Here is a 27,780-nt window from a genome sequence, read left to right as displayed (position 1 = left end):
TTTTATAGAGAGATTTTCTTATTTTAAAATTACACAAAAATGATATCAAAGCCATGTGTGATTAATGCTCTTCAAATCTTTTTCTTATTTAGGCCTGGTGGCTAGATAGTTAAAACTTTAGATGCCCAATTTTCTCACAGTGTGAACCTGAGCAAAAGCCTCACTCCCTCAGTGCTGCAACCATTAAAATATTTCAAGGACATGACCATACACAACAACCTGAACAAAGGACATCATAGAAGCTTTGTAGAAAACGCTGCCTCCGCAGCTTCGAAGTCACTGGCCTGGGAGAAGACCTGTGATGCATGGCGTATTGGACATACTGCTCCACCCTCTGACGCTCTCACTACCACATCTAGTAGCAGTCGAAGCCCATTTGGAGCTCTAGGCTGGATTGATGGACATCGCCCCTCACTGTCCATAGTGGGTAGTCTGTATTATGAGAGGGTCTCCCTCAGTTCTCCATTTTCAGGGTGCACATCCTTTTGTGCATATACTGTGGACCTTAAGGAGCATGCGCCCCTTGGTATACAAAGCATGCACACTTATACTTCCATAAACAGAACCCCACAGGTAATGGTGCCCACTCAGCAACATCAGAGTTCAATGACCATTGTGTATGAAGCACAACCTGCTTATCTTTCACATACAGTACTCCTCAGAAGACAGACAGCAACCTATGCCACCTAATGGATTGACCCGCTATGACTAGACCCCTTGAAAGGACATATCCAGCCACTCAACCATATCTGAACTGACAAGGTGACTGCGGAAGAGCTGCACCATGCTTTTGACTAACACTAGTGTCACATTTATGCACCAGCACCATCACTTCAATTTCTGATATGGAAGGTGGACCTTTCGAATACTGAATGATGTCACAGGGTCCTGTGGCAGAGGGGTTTACTGCTGGTGGTCTGCAGCCAGACCTTTCTACCAGCATTTGCAAGGGACCATTATGCAGTGTTTACCCAAACTGGCACATCAAACCTTTTTTTTTTGTTTACTGTGTTGTGAGGTATATTTAAAGGAATATTTCATATAGTTAATTTCATACACAAATTGATTACAAAGTACCTTTCAATCTCAGGCTCAAGATGGAGTAGTGCATTGCATTTTGGAAGCTTTACTGTAGAAGACTATGTTTCCTGAATTAGTAATCATGCCCTGTAGGGCACCGTAGCTGACAGACATGGCATCTGGCTTTCATTTGGCATTCCTACACTTCTCAGAACACAAATTGTCTCTTTACACAGCAGGCGACAGAGGAAGCAAAGCTTGACTAATTTTCAGCTGACACAAAGATAGCAAACAACGCAAAATCAACAAGTTAGCTTTGTCAGGCACAAGACAACAAACAACAACAACTGACCCCTATAGTTACTGTTTTTGCTCAATGCATAGTAATACAAGAGGGACGCGACTGTTATATCTGGCCAAGCTAAAATCAAATGTGTTTGAAGATGGACAATCTGAATATGGCACAAGTTTAAGTGACATGTATATTATTTATATTATACAGTTTATATAATATTGTTATATTTATATGGATTATATATGGTGATATTATTGCCATATACATCGTTTAAGACGTTTATCCAAAGTGAACCAGAAATCACAGATGCAATATACATTTTATATTTGGCAGGTCAATTGACTAACCCAAAGTGTTAATGAAACAACAGCTTTTTGGCTTGTAGGCAAAGGCCTTAGACATTAGGCCTCAATAATATTATTTAGGATACTGGAAGTATGGAAAATGATTTATTTTTACTTGTGTCATTCATAATGGACACTTTCATTTTATCAATAATATAAAAATCAATATCATATATATCAATAATCAATCAGCATGCTGAAAAGAAAACTAGAGAGCTGGGCATCTATGAGGTAACTCCACTGTCTCAGCTACATTGGAAATCTACATACAAGGGGCGTTCAAATATAAACAGGAATTTATAAGCTATGCTTTATTTATTGAATACACTGAAATTATTTACACATTATTTTTCTATGTAGTCTCCTGCCACTGCAATCCACTTGTTCCCATGCCTAAGAAGCTTCTTAATCCCAGAAGAGTAGAAGTCTCTTGACTGCATGTTGACCCATTATTACACAAATGTCGATAACCACTTCATTCGACTTGAATTTCTTTCCTCCTAAAAATTCCTTAAGTGGACCGAAGACATGACAGTCCCTCTCTGAATGACTTGTACCAGTCATAACACTGTAGACTGAGAGAGACACTCATCCCCAAACTGATTTTTAAGTCTGGAATAAATCTGAGATGGAATGACTCCATCATTTGACAAATTGTTAATAATAATTTGGCTGCACAACACCCCTTTGTACCTTCAGCTCCGACATGTTGATTACAACTGACAGGAAGTGGGGAAAGAGCAACTAGAACTACTAAGGACAACTTCAAACATGCATGAGTTTGTCCAATGAATCAGGTCTACCTTGGACTCTTTATAAGAACAGAGCATGAAAACTCCTGTTTATAAATTGAACGCCCCTTGTATTTATTCATAACCATAAGGAGTTTGATAAATGAAAGGAGATCATTCAGTACATTAAGCTTGTCTAGTCAGCTAACAGTTAAGTTATCCCTATTTTTTAAAAAAAATAGTCAAAATTTTTTCATCAACCTCATGACTCTGTATTTTGTTCCAGATTCCCTCAAATTTTATAATGAAGAAGTGCTTCCTGACTTCAGACTTAACACTTCCCCATATTGTCCAACAGGTGTCTCCGAGTATGTGATTTGCTATTTAACTGAAAGAATTCTGCTGGATTAACTTTACTGATGCCTTTGACAGGTGAGGTTCTCACAAAGCCTAAAGAGCTTCAGTTCTGTTTGAGCAGGATACCTCTCTTTGCTGCTCTTCTCTGCACAGTTTCTATAGCTGTTACGTTTTTTTAGCACAGTGACCAAAACTGCACAGAGTACTCCATATGAGATCTCACTACCGCAAAATAGAGTTTAACCATAAATCACTTGAGTTATATGCAAAAGTTTTCACAGAAAAGCTAATATTTTACTTTCCAATTTTATTACTTCTGCATGTTGTCTACGCGATGAGAAGGTTACATCAACATAAACCCATAAATCATTTTCAAAGGTTGCTTCTGGCAGGACACAGTCAACGCATCTTCTGTTTACAATGAGCATTCTTTTTGCCAGGTCTGAAAATATTCCTAGCATTCACGCATGCTATTCAGCCTTTCTTCAAGACGTATCCTTTTCAGGTCTGCTGTCTTTAGTCTTTAGAATAGTGAGAGTATGCAGTTTGGTTTACCTAATCTCAACTGCCAACTGCATTTTATAGATACATGTTCTGAAGTACAAAGAGAATACACCAATAAAGCACACCTTCACATTATTACGATTGTTTTTGCTCAATCCTGAAGTGTTTAACTGTCATCTGCCAATTTAGCAAGTTGTCAGTATCTACAGTATATCAGTACAGCTGTACTCTCTGGCCTCTGAATCCAGCAGGAGTGAGGATGTAAAACTGACAGGTATGATATGTGAACAAAATTCTTTTACAAAAAGTTACGGACCAATGACAGACATGTGAGGGCCTCTAACTGATGACTTCACCACATTCTCTTCTTATTTGTATCTCTCCAGCCAGCTAACCAACTTGAAATCCAGTTTTACAAGATATCTCTGATGCCAAAGGCTTTCATAGTAACTTCTTGACATTATTTAGTCAAAATAAACCATGTGATATACTTTTGATTTTGTCGTTTACTCCAGTTCAACATGGCATGGTCTTCCTCTCTCAATCCATCCTAGCTAAATTATTTTCATTAACGTATTCTTCTAAATTATTTCTGATTAAAGTCTTAATAATTGTGTATGGAACAGAAGTAGGAGTTATTTACTCCCCTCACAGAATCCGAAGTTATTGCCATAATCAAATCAGGGAGCATGCACTGGTATAGCATGTTGCCACACCACCACACAACGACACAGCTCGGGATTCTGGTTGGCGACCCCCAGACGGACACGCAGTCCAGTCCCACATCCCGGAAATGACCATCTATCTGCCGCAGCCAGGTGTTATGTGGGCATCCACTTGGCCTGGGCCATCCATCGGGTCCTCAGCAATGAGGATCATCTCAGCCGGATCGCCCTTGGGGAATTGCACCACATGGTCGTAGCGCTGTAATTGACACTCCCTCACAATGCAGGTAATGTGCCTCATTTGAGACTCTGTGAGTAACCGCTCATTCGAGACAAAGTCTAACCAGAAGTACCCAAGGATTCTCTGAAGAGACACAGTACCAAAGGAGTCCAGTCTTCGTCTAAGGTCACTGGATAGCGTCCATATCTCACAACCATATAGCAAGACAGGAAGCACCAAGACTTGGACCTTCATCCTTTTTTCAAAGATATGAGGAGTGCCACACACCCCTTTCTAGCGACATCATGGTCTCCCATGTTCTCTCAATCTGTCTACTGACTTCACTGGAAGAGTCACCAGAGAGATGAACGTCACTGCTGAGGTAAGTAAACCACTCGACGAGGTCAACACTCTCTCCGCAGACAGACACACTGTTGATGGCCAAGCTCAAGAGGGCATTAATGCTCCGGATCTTAGTTTTCATCAGGGACACCCGCAAGCCCAGACACTTGGACTTCTCAATCAGTCTCTCAAGCACCCTGATCAGAGCCTCCATTGACTCCGCGAAGATTACAGCATCGTCAGCAAAGTCAAGATCCGTGAATTTTTCTTCAACAACAGACATCTCACAGCTCCTGGACCCAACAACCTCACCTGACACCCAGTCCATGCAAGTATTGAACAGAGTAGGAGCAAAAACACAGCCCTAGACAAACTCCTCAATCAACTTGGAAAAATGCAGCAGTCCTGCCACTCCCAGTACCAGTGTACAGGCTGGCCAGGATATCCAGCAACCTCGAGGGGATCCCACAAAGTCTCAGGAAGACCCACAGGGCAGCTTGATCAACTGAGCCAAATGCTTTATGAAAATCGACAAAGACTACAAAGAATCTCTACCAATATTTGCATTTGTGCTCCATGAGAACTCTCGGTGCTAAGATACGGTCGCAGGTAGACTTCTTAGGTGTAAAACCTGACTGCTCCGGTCACTGGTAGGTGAACAAGTGATTATGGATCCTATTGAGGACAACCCTAACAAGGACCTTACCAGGCACTGAGAGCAGTGTTATCCCCCTCTAGCTGCTGCAATCCAGGTGATCACTCTTCAAGATAGGAATGACAAGTCCTGTTTTCCAGTCAGCTGGGATGACGCCCACCTCCCAAATGGAAGTTCACCCCGGATGCCACAGATCCCTGCGGCCTTCCCTACCTCAGCTTGTTCACCACCTGTGCAATTTCACTGAGACTGGGTGGTTCACAGCTAATTGGAGGATCAGCCTCAAGAATCAGAGACCATATTATGACCATAATATGCTTTATAAATGTTTACAATAACTTCTTTAATTTTTCTCGGTAGTAAAAGTGGTATTAAGTACACAATTTTCTGCTTTAGCTCAATTTACTCCATTCTACTCCCTCGGGAGGACACCTTTTAACCTGCAGTTTCAAACCAAAATGCATCCTTAATCACTCTCATGTTCAAAATATTCTGCACCTATTCACAGAAGCTCACTTCTATTTTTTTCTGTTGTTCAAAACATAATCTCACCAGTCCTGTATCTTTAATTTAAACAGGAACAAAAAAGCATTAAACCTTTGACTAATAGTTACCTGGAACTGAATATTTTACAACACACAAAGGCATTCGAAAGAAAGCACTCAGCACAAACCTGCAAAGAAACACTCAGATCAGCAACACCACCCAGACCTGTTTATTTCAACACACATAACACACTTGGCACCACGGACATAAATCTGAGGATCTAAAATTAGCCGATTAAAAAGGCACAATTCCTGTTTGACTTAAAAAAGAGCAAAGTAAAATAAGCAGTAATAATGTGCACCAACTGTGAAGGAGCCAATGGAAACATTCCTGAATAAAATCCCTCAACCCAAAGGTCTGCTTCTATAGAAATTGAAGGCTATTAACAGTACAGAATACAAATTGAAGGAGACAACTAAGCAATATATTACCAAGCAGAAAAGACCTGCTACACAAAAATATATTATATGTATGGAGTTGGGCAAAACTGTGTCCTCTCTCTTGTGGCCCAGCTGGGGCATTGCCTGATTCAGTCTGCATGTTCACTTTTCTCTTTTGTCCCTCCATTTTCTACAACTTAATGCAGGTAGTAATCAAGGGTTTCCTGTGAAGTAAGATGACAGCAGAGGCAGCAGGTCACAACAGACTCTAGTGGCTCTTGGTGTCCATGCTTGTTTGAGTGCCAACACATTTAAAAAGCCAGAGAACTGCTCCTGGGTTGAGTGCCCTGGTCAACAGACAGTAGAGCTTCAGTATAGTTTCATCGATTCCCTATGACCCCTTAGTTACTCAGGCATCTTGCAATCTGCAGCTTCCAAATTTAATTGCAGTGGAGCAATGACTGAAAAATATAAGAATTACTGTCCTCAACTGGCAGACCAATCAGACTAATTAGTGGTACTACTCTTGGGTAAGCCAAAACAGAGAACATTAAAAAGCAGTAGTCTGTAATGGAAGCCTTTAACAATTGTAGTCTGATTATTGAGTAACTACATACCATATATCACTGCATGCCATGTCCATGCATGTAAGGATATATATCTATCCATACACCCAAACTACTACTAAATGCACTCAGGAGTACAGGGCACAAGTCAGGACAGGGTGGTACAGTAGTTAGTAATACCACCTCACTGACCCAGTTCCTGGTTTCAAATCTCACCCTAGGAAACAGTCTGCAGGCAACCCGTGCATACTCTTAGTGAGTGCATGTGTCTATATATATATATATATATATATATAAATATACATATATATATAAATATACACATGTGCAGTGAGGTTCATGGCCGGCGTCTCCATCAGAGTCAGATTTACAAATATATGAACCCAAAAGAGTAGCTTATTCATTATTTAATTGGCAGCTGACTACTGGTTATGTTTCATATCTCCTCAGCATTCATTACACACACAGCAGGTAAAGTACATATTTGGCTAAGAAAGAACGTTACATTTACAGTGGTGAGAGAGAGCAGAGAGAGCGCATTTGCTCGGCAGCCTCCATGTATTCTAAATTTGCTGTTGCAATTCCACAATTCATACTTATACAATACAAATGAAAGTATAGTGTGGTGTACAAAAAAAAATAAGACTTCAATTTTGACCTTAACTGAAATATTTAGTTGTTTTTAAAAGCTTTTAATTCTGATGCTTTAATCAATTTAAATACAGACTGTTCAACAAAAGGGTAACAAGAAAAACTAAATAATATTTTATTTAAGGTCAAAACATAGTTTTTAAATATTGGATTGTTTTTTTCTTAGTCTAATCCCATTTTTCATAAGATCGAAAACCATTTATGGTCTTATTTATAAATGAAGTCCATGCGCCTATCCATCTCCACGAAAATCTCCGTTAATTTCTTGTAAAAGTTCTTATTTTCTTTTAGTTTTAAAAATCTTAATCTTCCATTTTGACAGTCAGTTGGAACAAAAAATAAAAATAAACGGACCGCTGCAGTGCACTTGACTTTCTGATATCGCTAAGTTATTAGCAACGAGTACCTGTTGGGCTCACAAGCACCCCCTTCAGGACGGCACGGTACTGTCTGCCTCACTTTGTGCCTTTTCACTGTGGTTTTATGTCCGATCAGAAAGACTAAATATATCAGACACATTCATTAAAGATATTAGTGGGACTGTGGAAAGTCTGGGTGTATAATAAATGTGTCTGCAAGCATTATATTCGCGACATACAGAGAGACAGCAACAGGCAGCGCCAACTGCGTGCATCAACCCTGGGTGTGAGGGAAAGCGCAGTCTGAGGTGTGTCTCATCGCTGCCACACGTTTCTCCTCTGTATTTGAACAGGTAATGTGCCACTTCAGCGACTTTGACTATAAATGTGATCAAAATTATTGGAATCATACAGAAAACAAATTTATAGCACAGACCAGTGGACACATTTATTTAATGTTGTCATTATTATTTTCATGATGACAGGGCTCTGCCTCACCTGCCTCCCGACTGCACGTCCCTGATATATATATATATATATATATATATACTATATATATATATATATATATATATATATATATATATATATATATATATATATATATATATACTGTATATATATATATATATATATATATATATACACACACACACACATATACAGTACACATACACACATATACATACATATTGCATATTCACACATAAATACATTAATATCATAGTAGGCTGACAGAAGCAGATGGGCTCAAATATATAGGGAATGAAGTTAATGTAATTAAAAGAGAAAGTCACAATGGTGACATAAGGGCCTTCAGGGGTTATTGAGTCCTATTTGTTTAAATGTTAACTTACAAGTAACTAATTCTTGTTTCTGGGAGTGACAGCCAGCATTCACTTTGGGAGAAAGGCAGAGAGAAGGAAAAAATATGGCAAAGTGTTCCTACATGAAAAACGTGGGAACCTAATGTACATTTTGAAGGACAGTTATCCTGCAGCACCGAGGATGCCTGGCTCTTTATTTGCAGGGACAGCTTGAGGATATGCAAACGCAGTTTATGATTACTATTCAATAATTCTAGATGTTGAAGGAAACTTGAGACAGAGGCTGAACTGATAAGAAAATTAAAGGAGGAAAGTGAGAAACAGAGACAATGAGTTGGCAATGAGTATTTTCTGCAATGGGCAAAAAGATGAGCCAACCCGACCTGATATTAATAATCAAACCCCTTTTAGCCAGAGGTGTGAGATAAAGTAGATTTACTCTTGTGTTCTTTACCACTTTTTGTGCTGACTAGTGTGTTTGGCTTAATACAGTTAACATTTGCTGTTCCAGGTTAGGTTGAAGCACTGAGGTGCACCTGTCATAATATAATGTATATTCTATATCATATTTTAATCAAGTATTTGTCCCAATTTGGTTAGTGTAAACTTTATCCAGCTTTTATAGAAATTATATTAGTGAATGAAAGAAAGACTAAAAAGATAATGTATTTCATTCATTATTTTTATGTGAAAAAATTATTGCCACCATAGTTTCAAAAACTGATTCAGTGGTAACCACAGCAAAACAACTGACTATTGTCCCCCACTTTCTGCATTTGGAGATAATATCTTGATTGATTGATTGTTAACCAAAGTATTCAAATAGCTATGTATCCTTTTAATAGGTTTGAGGTTGACAGAGGCACACTAGTATTCACATCTGAACTCTGTCTATTTACCATGTACATAAATGCCTACATTTTGTGACTCTCCTGTATATATGACTATAACCCATTAAAAGATTTAGCCAACTTATCTGTAGAAAATTAAAAAAAATTTTAGACAATCTACTGTGGTGGGTTGGCACCCTGCCCAGGATTGATTCCTGCCTTGTGCCCTGTGTTGGCTGGGATTGGCTCCAGCAGACCCCCGTGACCCTGTGGATTCAGCGGGTTGAAAAATGGATGGATGGATAGACAATCTAAGAGGATGCAAATGCCTTCATTACATACACTTTGTTTTTCTTGGGGTACTGTAGTGAATAATTTTAGATTCCTGGAATCAACAAAAGCTTTAAGTCTCTGGGCCTACAGAACGAGAGGCGTGTTTGCATACTTGGTATTAAGCCTAATCTGTTTATAGTGGAAGCAGGATTCTGAGAAGGTGTATCTCGTCTCCTCCTCATTTTGTGATTTTTACAGACAGGCTGTCAAGACTCAGCAGAGGATCAAAAAGTGTTAAGTTTGGGAGCCTTTGCTGTCTCTAGGTAACCTTATGCTAACAGTACTCTTAAGAATTACACTTGTTTTTATTCCTCAAAGCAGATGGAAGAGAGATATAATAAATTATCAAGATGAACAAAATAAAGGATCTTGTTCATGAGGGGATCATGGGATTGATTGGTGTAGCGGTGGAAGTAAAGTAGCCCTGCCAGATGGCGAGGTAGGAACCAAGTCTCCAGATAAAACACCAGATTTACTGGCCAGTCTGGATCTCCATCCTCACTATGATCACAAGTTTTTAATAGTGACTATAAAATTAGTTTGCAGATAAAAGAGGTTAAAATCCAGTACAAATTTGTTGTGGTCATTCACTGTGATATTATGCAGTACTCAATAATTGAAAAGGAACAGCAAGTCAAACATTCCACTCAGGAGGCTTTAGTATCTATTGAAGATGGGAAGCATCCTCGAAACAGCTCACTGTGACAAAATCTGGGGCAGACCCAGTACACGATGAAAGGATTATGCTCTGTTCTAGCTTGGGAGTGCCTGGAAACTCCCCAGGATTACCTGGAGATTGTTGCTAGGAAAGTCTGGTCTAACTCACTTAGGTTGCTGCCGCCATGACCCTCATGAGGAGAAGCAGACTGAACGTGGGTGTGATTATCCACTGTAAAATTACACACAGTATGCAGTGTGCTTACTAGGTGTGGACACCAGTTATTCTGTGAAAATATAAACCTCTCCTCAATAAAGGATCCACACTAATATTATCTATTGCAATGCAGGACAGATTTTCAGATTGGAAAGTTCTGACAAGGATTAGTAGGTCACATGCATTTGCCAGACTGCTATGCTCTGGAAACTTCTTACACAGCAGCTTTTATAAAGAACTAAATATGCAACAGGCCAGGACATGTGTAGTTTTATTAGTTTAACTAAATCCATCCAAAGAGTATACTGTATAAGGCATTCCTGTACCTTGGTATTGTAGGCATACCACCAAGAAAATCTCAATTAGCTGAGCCATTTTTGCAGTTGCTCCCTATCAGTCAAAATGAGACCTTTATTGGTCTAATTAGCAGACTGCAGAGTTAAAACAATGACTCTAAATACACAACAACCTGCACTAAAAAGCACTCTTTGGATCTACTTAATCAGAGGATGTCAGAAGATAACACTTCATTAGAGGTGCTGTGATCAAACACAAGCTGGGCAGTCCATGAAGCTGTAGAACATCCAAGGAAACTGAGATTACTAAAGTAGTGATAGTAGAACTGTGCCATTTCAGATTACAGGCAAATTCTTACATATACTCTCTGGCACCATGATAAATAAGAACTATATTAGAATACATTACTTCAAAAGCTCACCGATTAGTGTCAGGAGTCACACTTTAGAGACCCAGTTCAATGTAATTTATTTTTTTTTATGGCACAAATCCACGTAAAAAACAGGCTGAGAGTGCTAACATGTTTACAGCTATAATGCACAGATAGTAAATTATTAAACCTTACAACCTTTATATACAGAAACACATAATAAAGCAGGTGGCACAACTGGATTATGGGTAGCTGCTGGGTTAAAATGCCACACCTAGTGTTTGTCTGTGTGGAGTTTTCAGGTCCTCCCCCTGTCTAAATAGGTTTCTTTCTGTGTACCCTGGTTTTCTTGCTATATCTCCAAAATTGTGCATGTTTGGTGATTTCATTTTGGCCCTGTGTGGATGTGGGTCATTGCATGAGCTGGTGCTGCAATGGACTGGTGTCCTATTCGGGCCAGGAGCCTATTGCTAAGGTTGACAGGGTTGATTCTGGTAACTCAGAACCCTGAATTGGGTGAAGCAAGTCAGAAAATGTAATGTTATGTTACAAAATACATCTAATTAAAATAAACTGGACAAATCATGATAATATAAAAATCGATAAATATTATAATTGAGATATACTTTATTGACAATGAAAGAGAACAGAATATAAACCTCTGGGAATTCTCGGTCAGTTCTGCAGATCTAGGTTAATTGGCTGACTGCCCCCCATGTGTTTCTACAGTATCAGAAGTACATGACAGACAGTCTAATAGAGAAGGAGAATGAGTCATTTTTATTGTGAAATGTTCTGGTGTCATTTTCTTTGGACAGGAAGAGCACCTTGACAATGGAGTAGTCGTTCTGAGTGCTACAGAATAATACCAAAAAAAGAACAGAATAGAGCTCACACTGACTTAAAGTGCTAAATGAATGGTCCAAATTAATGTAGGAATTAAAACTTTCTGGCAGCCATTAAATAGTCCTCAAGCTGGTTTGCTGCAAATTAATTTGTGGGTATTAAAAGAACAATTTCTATACTCGGGACTCTAAAATCAAGGAGCAGGGCGTTACAATGGTCAGCACAGGGTATGATTCCAGAAGGATGCATGACATCTGCATGTGCTCAGAACGTGTTTTCTACAGGAATTCTGTTTTCTTCCAGCTTTCCAAAGATGTTCTTTGATGTTAACTGGTGACTCTGATTTTGAATATGATTGACTGACCAAACCTGGAAAATGACCCCTAAACCGGTGATGATGATGAGTTATAGTGTGTGTGTGTGTGTGTGTGTGTGTGTGTGTTGGAGTGCCCTTTGGTAGGCTGTTGCCCTATCCCGAGTCTTTGTGCACTTTGTATCTTCTGCAACATGGTTGGCTCCCCGCTTAAAGTTGGACTTAACAAGTTTATAAAATTGATAAATGGCTCAGGAAATGTTTTCTAGTGCTCCAATGAATTTCAAAAATAAACAGCCTATGAAGGAAAGTTAAAGTAAGCAGATTTCTACTGATTGTGTATGAGGTGAAAGGCAAGCTATGATAAGTGGTCTCCATTTTTGGTGGGTACTGAACCATAGGCTGCTCTGACTGTGCTTACACATTACAGATGGTTACTAAAACACTGTAGGAATAGGCTTTTACAGGTTCTTATAATGTCATCATTCAATTCATATACCAAAAATCTGAAATTATTTCAGTTTATGTTGGTTCTGTGAGCTGACACAGAACAGCATGGCAGGACTGACAAAAAGAAATTTGCTCACTACAGAGAAATGTGCTATGTTAAAAGAAGATGGTTAGAGATTTGTAAAGTGCTAATGTTTTCCTTAGTTGAACTAATCATATTTCATTTTAAAGGAAGACACTCTCTTGAATATCCATCCATGATTCCAGCTGTTAAAAAATAATTCAGCCAAGCCCTCTAGTTTGTTATCCCACTCAACTAAATGTAGGCCTTTGTTACTTTCTGAACCTCACTTGTGGTAACTGTAATCATTCTTTTACCTCGAGCACTTTCTGCTTGGCTACATCACTTTTTCATTACTTCTGAGGCCAGCTGCTGGACATACTGTATAAGTATCTTCTCTGTCTCACTTTCAGTGTCCACTTTAACTTTCAATATCTACTGTGTCAGCCCTCTTTCATAAAACCTGCTGACACAGATTGTCTGTGCCCGCTTTCTGCATTCAACATTCCTTCCTTGCATCTTTGGCATTCAACGGTTTATAAGACCCAGTTATTTGTATCTAATCTGTGTTTCTCACATGCTGACCATACACCTTGACTTCTCCTTAAAGGAACAGCTTTCCCCTTCTGCCAATCCTTATTCTTCCCTTTAATGTGCTCACGCTCTGTTTCCCATTGGTCCAGCCTCATGTGGATCGTAGCCCTAGTAGCACATCTAGGTCCCAGCGGCCCTGTTTTCTCTCACAATTCATAATTAATTGAGACATGGCCATTTACGTAATCCTCTTAACATAAAAATTCCCTACACACTGAGAAAACTAAGCACCATCAGCGAATTGCAGCACTTTACTTTAGCTTTCAAAAATAAACCAAAGTTCTGAGCCAAAGAAAATGCAGGGAATACTTTTTTGTCAAAGTTAATTACGTTTTGCAGAATAAAAGTATTATAAATAGAAGGGATTTTAAACTTTCTTAATCCAATTTAGGGGGTTACTGTGTCCTAGCAACACTGAGCACAGTTCAAGAACTATCCCTGGACACGGTGCCTATCCACTGCCGTGCCCACTCAGGATCAAACTTACATGCACATTCAGAGTCAACTGGGAGTCGGCCATTCTTTTTCTTGGCTGGCTATTTTACTTTTACTGGTTCTAGATATATCAATATAATAATTCTTAATTTTTACTATTTTGTCACCATTATTATACTGTAGACTCTGAACAAGCACACTACTAATGTCACTAGTAGCCACTTGAACTTACCACTTATTTATAGTTTGCTGTAATCCATCATTTGATGTCGTATGTAAAATACAGTTGTAGTTAATAGTAATTTGAAAATTGCCAGGTGTATAGAGTATAGTGAAGTTCTTATAATAGTACAACATTCACAAACCTGCTCAGCTGCACCCATAGCCTACCCTTGCAGCATCAGGTGAAAAGCAGGCACTAGCCCAGAACGCAGAACCAGTCTATTGAAAGACCCTCTCAATTACACTCACAGGACCAGTTTAGAATGACCAATTAACGTTACACTTACATCTGTGGTATGTGGGATGAGTATGTAGAGAGCAACCCACCCAAACACAAGAAGAAAATGTTACTCCATACAGAATATAAAAAGGTGCACAATTCTAACCCAGGATATGTCTGGAAGCAGTGCGACACCAAGACTGTGACACCAAGAAATGCACTCTTTTAGATTTAAAGCTTCGCCAGATTGTTTTTTTTTTTCTGGTTTACCGTCTTTAGAACTTGTGCGACTAATCATTTTAGAGCAGCCTGTAGGGATTAAAGTGCGAACAGTTTATTTGATTGTCAAGCAGGTTAACAAAGAGATCCTAGACAAGAATAAAACAATGCAGAAGGTTATGTACCTCTGAATGGACATATCCTGAAGTGGCAACAGACACACATCTGGACTAAAAATAGACAGGCAGATACAAAAGGGGCTCCGAGACAGATGTTACAGCAGACTCTCATGTCTTCAGACAGCCACTAGGTCAAATTAACACCTCTGTCAGTTCTGTTATCATTCACACACAAAAAGAAGTGCACCTTGTTAAAAGCACTTTGTCTCCTAACAAGCATAATTCACAATTTTGTTAAAAAAACCTTCCATTCTACAGGGAGAACAAGTGAAAGAAATCGTGTCTCTCAAAGGCCATTCACTGAAACAAAGGAGCGCTCACGCATGTTGATGTTTCGCAGCTACTCTACGTTACTGTTTTGCTGCTGTAAATCTGTGTAAGCACGTTGAGTCCGTTTTCAGCAAAGAACACTATATAAGAATAAAGGACTGATTCAGAGAGATGCTTTCTATTTACTGATTGCAGTGCAATTGCATTGTTTGTCAGTCATCTGTTTAGTTCATGTTATCATCGTCCTCACTGTTTATTCAGTTTTTAACTAGCCATGACACAAGTATCTCGAAGATGATTTTGTTTAATTTGAGCAGCAATTGTGCTGTGTTGAGCTCTGCTGTTCTCCTTAAACAGGGTTTAACGCATGAATGATCAAATTCTGAATGTTCTGTAGCTTTTCAGTCTAACCATTCTATCAAGGTGTATTGACTATTTTATTTAAATTTGTGAAATTTAGAAATCTTAACAGCCAGTAAGACGGAATACTCAATTAGGGTACAGGTTACAAGATTACATTCACTCTTGAAACGGTTTACTCATCTGCAGGACAGAACTTATCCCAGCAACATTAAATTAGATTAGATAAACTTCATTAATCCCAAACAGAAATTCAAATGCAGAAACATAAAAAAAAATCCAATGCTGGATTTCACTCATTTGAAGGATACATCCACATTCAGTTTTACAGGTCCAACGCAGGATCACCATTTATTCTAACACCACTTCAAATTTACATAATACTTTTATATGTGAGAAAAGATGAATCAAGGTATTCAGAGTAAACAGTAATCAGCTTGGTTTACCAAGGCTATGAAAGACCATTGCTTATAACTGTGCCACCATGCTTCCACTGGCTTAAATAAAACTCAAATCCTTATCATTGTAAGTGAACATTAGTATTTAGCAATCTGTCAAAAATAAAGTTCACAATCCATTAAGCAACTTATACAATTTCAAGAAGTAGGTTAAGGTGAGCATCAAATTAAAATTTATATAAATATTGAAAACCTTGTTACAGTTAGCCATTTGTCTATGGACGGACAAGTTTTACAAGAAAGGAAATGATTCCATATGAAAGCATTTCTGTCTATTATAATAAAAAAAATCCTCGGACGAGACGTGACTTTTTCAGAGAAATACTTTCAAGTCCCGCAAGACAAGACTTTGTGCCAAAAGATTTAACCAATGCCTGGGGCCGGAAATAAAAGACAAAGAGTAGATGACAAAGTAGAACGTTGTAAAGAATTCAACAACGTTGGCACGATACACGTGCAGAGCAGGTTAGAGATAAAGAAAGTACTAAAATTTGAAGTCTTAAAAAACTGATAGTAAAGATCACATTAGCGCAAACAAACGGAAATTATTACTTGGTGAAATAACAGAACAGTGAAAAGAGATCAAATATATTGTTCAGATTTAAACTTTAAGTCAGAGACTTGTAGATCGTCTGATTCGTGTTCCCAATGAAGAGGCGTATCCATGAAAATTGTAAGATTTGTTGTTTGGTGAAAGTGAAATCCACATACATTTGCGGCAGAGATGTAGAGCAGGCCGGGGGATTGGCGAGTGAAGCGAGCAGGGGGTGAAGCCCCGTGGATTGCTTAAAAAAGGAGCTGGTCAAAGGGTTAAATATAACAGAATTAAAATGGAAAGTGTATATATAAAATGTAAAAAATGAAAAATATTGCAGATTTTCCTTTACCTCTGGTACTTTCCTGTTTCTGGCAGATTACTGAACAGTATTTTCAAAAACGTGGGTATCTTGTACATAGTGGACACCAACACAGATGGCAGCTATTAAATGATACTTTAGCATTGACACTGCTGTCTGTTCAAGAGAAACAGCTTTGTTGAAACCTTTTAGACAGAAGCTGAAGTTCAAATTTATTGGCATGTGTACATAGTACAATGAAATTCCTACTGGTATGTCTTTCACAGACTCCTGGCCATAGTACAATACAAACAAGAGAAATTGAATACAACACACAGAGAGTGAATATAACATCATATTATAAATAATATATCAGATGACAGATACTAGAAACAATCAGGCATATGTTAGTACGAGTGGTTCACGTCATCAGTGCCTCTTACTGAAGGAAAACAGTGAAAAATCAGAGCAGAGCTCTCAAAAAAGGAAACCACAAGAGTATTTTAGGTGATAAAAAGACAGGGATTTGTCTAATGGCATTGATTCTCATTTTCGTATTGGCTGGAGGATAATGTCCAGGTTCAGCTGTGCCCACTGCTCATCATTTCCTAAAGGATTTTACCAGCTTGTTGTATTTTTCTAGCCTTTGCCTTGGCATAAAAAAATGCTGTTTCCAACAGTCACGTAGGCTTAAACTATAATTCGCGATATATAAAATCTGAACCTTGAACAGGTCAGAAATAATTTCTTGGTGAAATTACAAAAATTGCTGGCACTCAGAACTATAGTCTGTTCAAAGATGAGAACTCTATAGATCTACACGTGCATCTCATAAACAAGTTCTTTCTTTCACTGGGTCACAAGGAGCAATGGACCATCCTAATAGCAACAAGTTAAGGCAGGAGCCAAAACTGGGCAACAGTCTAAGGCACATTCGCATACTCACTCATGGACTCATTCACACTGGAGAAAATTCAAGTGGTCTTTTATCGTAACAGGCGGTCATCACTTGTGGGTTGTGAATGGAAACTTGTCCAGTGAAAATTCAGGAAGACCTCAGAAAGGACTTGCAAACTCCACAAAGACAGTGAACGGCAAGCAATAAACAGGCTGCTGAATAAACCCAAGTCACTGAAGGTGTGAGACAGCAGCACTAAAAAAGACTGTGCCTGTGACATCTCGGTCACAAAATAAAGAAGGCAGATAGACAGTAAAACTCCTTCTGTCATCATCATCAAGCTGCTCTTTATCTATGAATGTAGAGATGAACTCAGAAAACCATGCCTGTTTTCAAGTAGGCTTTCCTTTCAGAAAGCAGCTTCAGCTGTTGTCTCCAGCTACTCTTCAAACTGTTGTCACAACCTCCCAATTAGCCTGACGGGCCCAGAATTACACTTGCCACATTTTACTTGGCTATTAAATCCAGAGCCATTTCAAGTCTAATTGTGTTGGGCCTTAAGTGGTACACCTATTTTGGGAACCCCAATCTTTCTTCTCTGTATGGGTTGGGGCCCCATGTGCTTACTTACAATGTGTGAAAAAACCCTGACTCACAGAGAGAGTGGTACACATCTGTAGGCTTCAAATACAAAACTCGGCAGATATTTCCCAGTTTTGACTAAGACTGGTGCCTGTGGGCAATTAATGGGCTGAACAGTCAGCCAGTGCCCACTTCAAGAAGCATGTTGTGGAATCAATGTAAACACCACACACCTACCCAGTTCACCTCAGTTTATTACCCATATCTACAGCTTCACACTCTTCCTCCCACATCCCCACAGTTGAACCCCTTTGCTGAAATGAAACAAGCTATTTGGCGGCGGACAACTAACCACTTGTCATCACTTACCTGGTTTATTATTGATGCTTGGGCACAGAAAAGCCTGGAAACTGGAAGCACAAAGTTCACTCACAGTTCCCATGGTGGTAATCCAAAAATGAACAGAAGATATATATATATATATAGATCCTGGTTCTTCAGTGCCAGAAGGCACAGGTGACTGGACTAGACGGGGCTGCGTCCTGGAGCCCTGGTATGTCCCGTTCCCAGTAGCGTCCCTGCTGAATCTGTCACAGTCTCACAGGAAAATAAGGTCTGCTGTGTGATGTGGTTTTCCTTAGACTCGCACAGAGCACTCACTGCACTTGGAGAGCAGCCTTCTCTCTCTCTCTCTCTCTCCCTCGCTCATGCTCGCTGTGGCTTATCTTCGCACAAACAGAAGCGCGCACACCAGCACACACGCGCAAGCGTGTGCCTTCTCTCTCTCTCTCTCTAGCTCACTCACTCTCCTTTGTACAGTAACCTAACAGCTTGCACCCCCCATCTTTTATAGTGTGTTTAGGGAGTGTTGCTTCAGTCCAGCAACTTTTATGCTTACTAACTCCTAGACATGCTCTAAATAAGGGAAATGTGTATTTATGAACAGTTAGTTTTTACAAAGATGGGGTTATTTGACAGATTTCCATCTTATTGATTTGTCTTGTCATGTCCATTCTTATTAACACGACTTAACCTTTCAGAAAATACTTTTAGTGAATTCAGAGTAAGTTGATTGTAATGAAAATGTTCCTTTAATATTTGAGAAACTAATGGGGATAGGTACAATATTCTCACCTTGTAAGGTTTGAAAAAAAAAAAACACAAATTATTGTGTATTTACAGATCTTGCCCAAACCAGGCAATTTCATAATTGCATTGCCTTTCTTTTTTTTTGGGGAAATGTCAACATCTGAAAACCTCCTTCCTCAATGCACAGGAATTTGCATACTCTCCATTTCCTCATAGTCTTTATGATGCTTTTTACAGACAATGACGAACACACTGAATTGTCTTTCCGCCTCAAAAACATGACAGGTATTGGCATTTCTGTTAATGGTGAGGAACTCAAATCTTACACCATTGTTCTTTAAATACACACTGTGGTTATGTCCATGTCTAGCTAATACACCAGCAGGCGAATACATTTCTCTGCATAGGACTTGATGTGCAGCAGGCAGATAAGGAGAGTCGACTGACTATTTTGTTTCAGCAGTGGTAGCTCTCAAAATAATGAGGTTCTCACATGCTTCAATAAATTCCTCCAGCAACATCCATTAAGTTAAGCACTGGATCTGATGTTATTCTGTTCCAAGCAATCGGGCCAGCTCTTCTAACTGAATGGAGAGTGCAATATTCAAAAGGAGATATCTTACGTCAGTGAAGCACAATATCCATTCATCTATTTTCTTACTCTGTTATCTAGTTCATGGTCATGGGGAGCCAGAGCCAATCCTTGATATATTCAGTCTGAATGGGTTGCCAGTCCAAAAGAAGACAAAATCTCTCTCTCTCACACACTCTCTCATTAAGATTGGATCTGTTAAAGATAGTCACTTAATTTAATACTCATATCTACGGAATCTTTTGTAACGTAGGAAAAATAAATAAATGGAGAAAAACCCCCAAAGATACACAAGGAAAACATATATTCAATGCAGGCAGAGGTACAATGTAGAGGACAAAGACATCTCAATAACATTAAAATTAGAACAGTGATAGCCAAGTAGTTCCACAAGAATGGTTTTTTCTCCATAGCCCAGATTCTGCTCACGATGGACCTTAAAATACAGCACAGAAGGGCTCTTTTGTTAATTTCCTATACTCTCCATTACATACACTAGCTATTCTTACTGTGCAGTCCACAGATCTCCTGTTCTTAATAAATGCAGCAATACCTCTCCTCCTAATCCTAACCAATCAAATACCCAAGCTCTAATAAATTATGGGAACTTAGAACCTTGTATCCGGCCGTCTATGAACCTCTACTAGAGGAAGCAGGTTCAGAAAATAAATGGATGAATTATTTTACACTGACTGCAGTATTAAATAGTTGCTCATCTAGTTTGGGTATCTCAAATTATTGGGCAATAATTAGCACAGCACACTAGATCACCACACCCTACATAATATAGCCTCCTGAAAATCACTTAATCCAGTCCAGGGTCTTAGGGGACTACTGCCTGTCACAGCACAATTAGGCACAAGGCTGCAAAGTGTCCTTAATGGGGTGCTGCCATTTTACATCCAGCCACACTCAATTATACAGTCCCAGTTCAGAACGACCACTCAATGTTAATGTAAAGAAACACCCCAGGCATTCAAGAGTCATTTCATTGTTTTTAAGCAAGGTAGTAACCACTACCTTCTGCTCATTTATAACAATTTCTGATGCCATTTTCATCTTCTAAAGAATTAATTTTTTTGTCTCCCAAATCAACTCTACTTTTGGGTTTTGGACAAGCTTTCTTAAGCTCATTTACCTCAATGCACATATTGTCGAGTATTGCTCTGTGTCCAGCACTTTCTTGTACAACAACATGCTGTTTCTGTTATGCACTGAAAATCATTCACAAAAGTACACAGAATTGTGTTTCTAGAAGATCATATCACACACGTTTTATAGCTCTGAGCACATTTTGGCCTGCTACAATGGAATTATTCTTCTCAGTAGGTCAAAACTATAGAAACTTTCTTGGACTCTGTTTTTGTCTAACATTTATGGAGAATGCAAAAAAAAAATCTCAAAACCCCAGATGACACATCCAGACTCAAAAATGGGCGAATAGAACAGCATAATACCCACCATCCCATGAGGACACAAAACAACAAGGGATGCTGCAAAAAACACAGTCAGAATCAGTCCTTTAAAGGAATCGCGAGCCATAGTGCCTCATTCCAAAACACTGTTCCTTCAGTGAGGAAAGATGTCCTCCAACAAGTGTAGTCAACCATTATTTAGCTAGTGTCCCTGTCATCATCTCTTGGTGTCCATGCTGCAAGCCGTTTCCTTCTCCCACTGCTGTTCCAACTGCAGGATATCCCTGAGTGGTTGGTTACTCCTGCTCCCTGGACACTGCTTCAAATAGGGCATCGTCCCTAACCGCTTGCCACTTCTCCACCGGACCGGCTCAGCCAGAACTCTGATGCTTTCTTTTCCTTTCCATTTCCTTCCACCTCTGGATCTTTCTCTCTTTTCCATCTCTATCCAACTCCCGCTCCTTTTTACTCAAGTGGGTGTAAGTGCCTTAATTACGATAACTGGAGTGCTAATGAGGCAACTGGCTGAACTGTGTGCTTCTATATGTGAATGTCTGACCAGCCAATTTCCCCATAAAAACCCCAGAGATACACACTTACACTGCCCCTGAGCACGAGGGTGCTGTTTTTACCAAAGAAACTGCACATTGCTACAGACCCCTAACATGCATCATACCACAGTGTGGGTGGGTGTTCTGTATGAGGGGGCCCTGTGATGTCATTACGCTGCCTAAATAGGTTCCACCAACATAATTCTGAATTGGATTAGGCAGATTTAGGAAAGTTATGCTATGTTATATTCAGGCCCACTCCACCAGTCACTGATGCTCCCCTTCATGTGTAAAGCAAGACCATAAACTGTCCAAAAACTACACTGCTGATTTATAATGCGAAGAAGGAGACAGATGATACCATTTTAGTTAAAATTACATCTGAAACCTCTTTAGCCTAGTTTACCTCACAGCCTTGGTTTCTTAAAGCGTTCATAAAAGTGCAGCTTGACAGCCAGGGGCTACGAGTCCACACAGTTTGTCTGTATCCTCCGCAGCCCTCAGGCAGAAGGCAAATGCCTCTGATCCCAACTCAGAGTAGGCATTTCTGGCTAACTACATCTGCAGTTTCTCTGACCCAAAATCACCGTGGACGCTTTGCAACTGAATTACTGGATCGGTTTTTAGTTTAAAAATGCTCTCCTATTGCACTGCATCCCTCCTTGTTAAGCTTACATATGACGTGTTGGCAAGGTGCTGTTGCACAGCAACAGCGTTACATAAATTAGCAACTCCACTTTAAGAATTCGCCCAATTAAAGCAACAACTTGAGAAGAGAAGCAAGGTTGCAACAAGGTTACAACATGTATAAAAGGAGACACAAGGGGTGGTTCCATTTTTATTTTGTCCGCACTATGCAGCTGGCACTGCAGAGTGATCTGCAGGTATCTGATTTTACTCACAGACACAAACATTAGTGGCTTACAATTTGGTTGCACACATTATCTCTAATTACCAGGACAGTTTAACCTCTGTGTAATAAACTACTACATACATTTTTATGGTGCCTCTCCTTAAATGGCGCTGTATACATAGTGCTAGTTCACTAACTGTTTCTTTTAAACAAGACTTATTTCAGCCATATTCTCTCCTTGTACACATAGAGGTACATACATATTATAAAATACACACAACCACTTCACAGCAAGATCAGGCTTACAGCAATCTGCTTATCTCACTGCTTCTTAACCTATAAAATAAATTGCAAACATGTAAAAATAGTCAATAAAGTCCAGTCTGTATAGGGATCAAGGTTCAACTCATCTCTTATTTCTCTGTGTCTATGCTGGTCTGAAATTTAGGACAAAAGGTGCATTTCAGTTCACTATGCATCCCTCATCGATTCTCAAGATTCACAGCTAGAACAATTCACATTTACATTTTTTGCTTTCACAGATGTTTTCATCCAAAGGGACAACACTGAATGCAAACTATACAACAAATCATATAAATTATGTGATATCATCTACTGTTAAATTCTGCACTGTACTTGTAATATTTCGATTGCACTATTGTATAGTATTGAGGATTACTTGTGTTCTGTTCTGTGTATTGCATTGTATTGACCCCCTTCATTTGGACACCCACTGCACTCCCAGTCTACCTGGAAAGGGGTCTCTTTTTGAATTGCCTTTCCCAAGGTTTCTTCCATTTTTCCTCTACAAGGGTTTTTGTGGGAGTTGTTCCTCGTCTTCTTAGAGAGTCAAGGCTTGGGGGCTGTCAAGAGGCAGGGCCTGTTAATGCCCATTGCGGCACTTCTTGTGTGATTTTGGGCTATACAAAAATAAATTGTATTGTATTGTATTGTACAACAGAATGGCTTGGGGTCCTCTACTGACAGCATGCTCTTAACTGCCCTTCTTAGCTCAAACAAAGTTCAAGCAAAAACACTCAGACCAGAGGAGATATGTGAGGCCGCATCTGGATTTGTGCATGGCATTAAATTGTGCAGGTTTACTCTGCTGGGAATCCCTAATAAATTTCCTGAGAGCACTTTCAAGCATCTCTATCGGTCGGCATGGGGGCTCTGATGACTGCTTAATTGCTTTTTACCTCTCCTACGCAGCAGCAGAGACTGGGGGAAAGCTAAGCTTTGAATGTTACATGAGTGCCTGGATAAAAACTGTACACAACAATCACCGGCAAAATTCCAGAGAATGTGCTGTCAGCAGAGCCAAGACAACACCTGGTGCTAAAGTCACTTAAAACTACTGGAAAATGTATATCTTAGCTTAAAGTGACACATAATGTAAAGTAACATTCTTAAACATGCTTCTTAAATCCAGTTCAGGGTAGGGAGGGGAGAGTAGCTGGGCAGCATCAGGTAAGGTAAGGGAAGAACCATTTCTGGACACAAAGCCAGTTCCCTGCTGGGCACAGTAACACTAATGGCTAATTAATCGAGCAGACGTGGGATGTGAGAGGAAAAAAGAGGAGTGGGATGTGAGAGGAAAAAAGACGAAAAAATTCAGAGGAAACCCTCATAGCCACAGAGAATCACACAGACTCATTTGCTAAAATGAAAAAAACTTCCCCAGCAAGCTAGAAACTATTGCTTCATCCAATTCTTCATCTTAATCACGCATTTACGGATTTTAACTCTGTGTTTACCACCTTTCATTCTAACCAAATTATAAATAACTACTCAAATTCCCTTGTTAATGGAAAAGACAGTGTTTTATGTGGTCTGTCTTAGAAGACAGGAAATACAGAGAAGAGAGGGAGAGAGAGTGTGTGTGTGTGATGAACTGCTCTAAAAATGTAGAGAAGTGTATTTTATGGCATTATGATTTCAAAGGAGTCACAAGGAATGCATTACATACTAGAGATTAAAACCTAGCACTAGAATGTTTAGGTGGTGCGCTGGTTAGGGCAGCTGCCTTATGGATCCATTGGCCTGGGTTCCAATTCCTGCAAACACTGTCCGTCTACAGTCTGCAAATTCTTTTTGTCTTGTGTGTGTTTCTTTATGTTACTACACTCCACAAATGTGCAGATTAGTTCTCAGTTAGTTCTAAATTGGTCCCATTTGTATGAATGGTGTTACTGGCATCACACTCTGGGATAGTTCCTGCCTTGCATTAGAATGGGTTCCTCAACCCTGCTAATCTGAATTGGAAGAAGCAGGCTTGAGGATACTTTTAGGACAGCAAAGCGTAATCGCTGCTCCTGGCACAGATTTACACAAACATTATTTTTCCCTCAGATACATCACATCAAGGCATATTAAAATATACAACTTCAGATGTTTGTGCTCTGGAAAATAGGGTGACTTGCACAAGATAACCCACCGAGACAAAATAACACAAACTGATCATTAATTTCATGAACATTACTTGGTGTTGTGGTATGATCTTTGCATATAAATTGCTAAATATTTTGTATGTTTTTATTTGTAACTTATAACACTAATGCCTCTCATTGATAAGAACATCAATGGTTTGGGGAAGTGCCTCATACAAGTTTGGCCAATGTTTCTAGGACTCTCTCAATCAACCCCCACAGGAAAGCTAGACTGCCTAGCTGGCAAGCTTCACCTTAACACAGGGTTTTGGGGGCAGGTGTGAAGGTATTGTGTGCCCTATTGGTCTCAAGTATGGCTGTTTGGAATTGGCTTGTATCAGAAGCCTTTAAGTACCATGACACCCTATTGGCTGTAGGGGTTGGACAGGAAATCTGTGAATTTGCTTGCTTTACTCCTCTCTCTCTCTTAGCAAATGATGAAGGAGCATCTCACACACCATGAACTAAAAAGGACAACACAATGAAGAGCACAGCTCGGCAGCCATATTGAGACAGGCATGCGGCCTGTTATGAAGAAAGATGACCACAAATAAGGACTTAAGTGGAGACATTTTAAGTAACTACAAGTTTGTGTGCCATCTGAAACTACACATCAGCATTGATCAGGTTGTATGGTTGCCAGTATTCACTTGCACTTTGCATATTGTTATTATTTATGAATATTATCAATAATACATTATTTAAATTGTAACTTAACTCCTCCTTTTCTTTAACTACACCTAATTGCCTGAGGTTATAAATGTAGAAGGGAAGGTGGAGAGAAGTTATATGGTACAGTACCTTATAAACAGTGGCAAGTCTGTGAGATCTGAGATATTCTGACAAAGGTTACATATTAATAATACAAAAGGGGAAAGTAGAGTAAAACATTACAATACCAAATACCAAGACAAAACACTTGGTTAACTAATAGCTACGTTTTTCCAATATCTCATCAAGATCTTATATAAAGAGTTCTTAAGGTGTCTACACTCTACTCATTGACTTGGTAGTTAGTCACAGATTTCCATTACTCTTTATGTGAAAAAGCGTTTCCTGCTCTCAGTCTGAGTAGTGCTGAACAAACCCACACTCTTGAGAGTTATAGTCCAGTTAAATCATCACCAGCCTCAAAGCTCAACATAAGACATTCTTTATGGGAAACACTAATTCTATGAAGCATGCATTTGAATTGAATTCCACTGGTGTTTCAAGGGTTTATGTGTTCAGAGCAAATCATCACAGCGTTCAATGAAAAGCTCATAACCCTCACAGGACATCGAAAAGCAAGAATGATAAAAAATCAAAATGACAAAAAGCTTAAAAAGGAAAAACTTGCAAGCTTAAAAAAGCTACTGAAAGCCCTAAAAATGACTCAGCTGGTGGAATTTATCAACGTGAAAAGCAGCAGAATCTGAGTCGGGGTTTATAATCTATCAGAACCTGGACTACTGCCAGAGATGATTCAAACAAAAGGATCAAGACAAATTCCTCATTAAAGTGGAGTTTCATAATTTCAGACAACTACCAAACTCACGCAACTCTCAAATGCAGAGTCAGCTGCAGCCAGTCACTCATCAAACACCCATGTCAAAAAAGCTGATATTAGAAACACAGTAAACTTTATTGAACTAGTGACAGAAGATGATATCACATCCTATCATATCCACTTTACCGTCTTGAAAAGAGAGGAAATCAGAATCTGATCCCTTCAGCATCCACTTATATTTGATACTACTAATTTCACGGAGCACGTTACCATGGAACCATGTGGAATTTTCACATTATCCACATCTATGTGTGGTTCTTCCTCCCACATTGCCAAAAAATATCTATGGTAGGTGGACTGGTGACTCTAAATTGACCGTGGGTGAGGGAGAGTCTGTGCATGAGTGGGCCCGGTGAGTAACTGGCTTCATGTTTCTAGGGTTGATTCCTGCATTTCTCCCAATACTGCAGGAAGAGGGTTATCTATGAAATGTATTTTTCCTGTGAACATACATTTATGATTACTCAGCACCTGCATTGTAAATTTACCCAACCTTTAGAGCTGAACTGTGCTATTACTTGGCATTTGAATAGAGCAGATGCAATGTGGGACACCATCAGCAAGAAATTACTTTTCATCCACAAGCCCATTGCTATGGGTAAACAGGTTAGTGCTGCAGACTCACAGCTCCAGGACTGTCTGTGTGGAGCCAGCAAAATCTCCCCATGACCCCATAATTGGATTAAGCAGGTTAGGAAAAATCAACATATGTGTTTTAAACCAATATAAAAGAACATTCTGGACAACCATAATACACAGATATACAGTATTTAAAAACAGGCTACATGCACAAATTAAAATATTACATAAATTCAGTGGCCTTGTTATGATGTCCACTTGCTCAATAATGTATATACTGAGGCCTACTGATCCAAACGGCTAGTCAGTTGGTAACAGCTCAGTACATACAGCATACAGACATGGTCAAGCGGTTTAATTGTTATTCATCCAAACATTAAAATGGACAAAACATGAGATGTGTGAAACATGAATATTGGTGCTAGACATGGTGGTTTCAGTGTCTCAGAAGAAGATGCTCTGTTGGGATCCTCATGGTCTACAGTTTACAGTGAATGTTGAAATAAATAGATAATATTCAGTGAGAAGTAGCTCTGGGACTGAAAGTAATTGAGAGGTCATAGGTGAATGGCCAAACTAGTTCAAGCTAATAGAGAAGCCACAAACACACAAAA

At 39.3% G+C, this 27,780-nt stretch overlaps 1 protein-coding gene across 2 annotated transcripts in view; it reads right to left on the bottom strand.

Annotated features, from left to right (window-relative positions):
- Positions 1-27,780, bottom strand: part of cyth1b (cytohesin 1b) — a 199,643-nt gene that overhangs the window by 112,084 nt on the left and 59,779 nt on the right. Inside the window, exon 1 of one of the 2 annotated variants that reach the window (XM_039739586.1) lies at positions 18,479-18,733. The exons of the other annotated variant lie outside the window; for it this stretch is intronic. Within the exon in view, the coding sequence (XP_039595520.1) occupies positions 18,479-18,551 (73 nt within the window). The 5' untranslated portion in view covers positions 18,552-18,733. Of the gene's footprint in view, positions 1-18,478; positions 18,734-27,780 lie in introns of those variants that run through there. 2 annotated transcript variants of the gene reach the window in all.

The sequence above is a fragment of the Polypterus senegalus genome, chromosome 17 (assembly GCF_016835505.1).
Source record: "Polypterus senegalus isolate Bchr_013 chromosome 17, ASM1683550v1, whole genome shotgun sequence".
Lineage (NCBI taxonomy): Eukaryota > Metazoa > Chordata > Cladistia > Polypteriformes > Polypteridae > Polypterus > Polypterus senegalus.
This window is presented reverse-complemented; position numbering and strand designations above follow the sequence as displayed.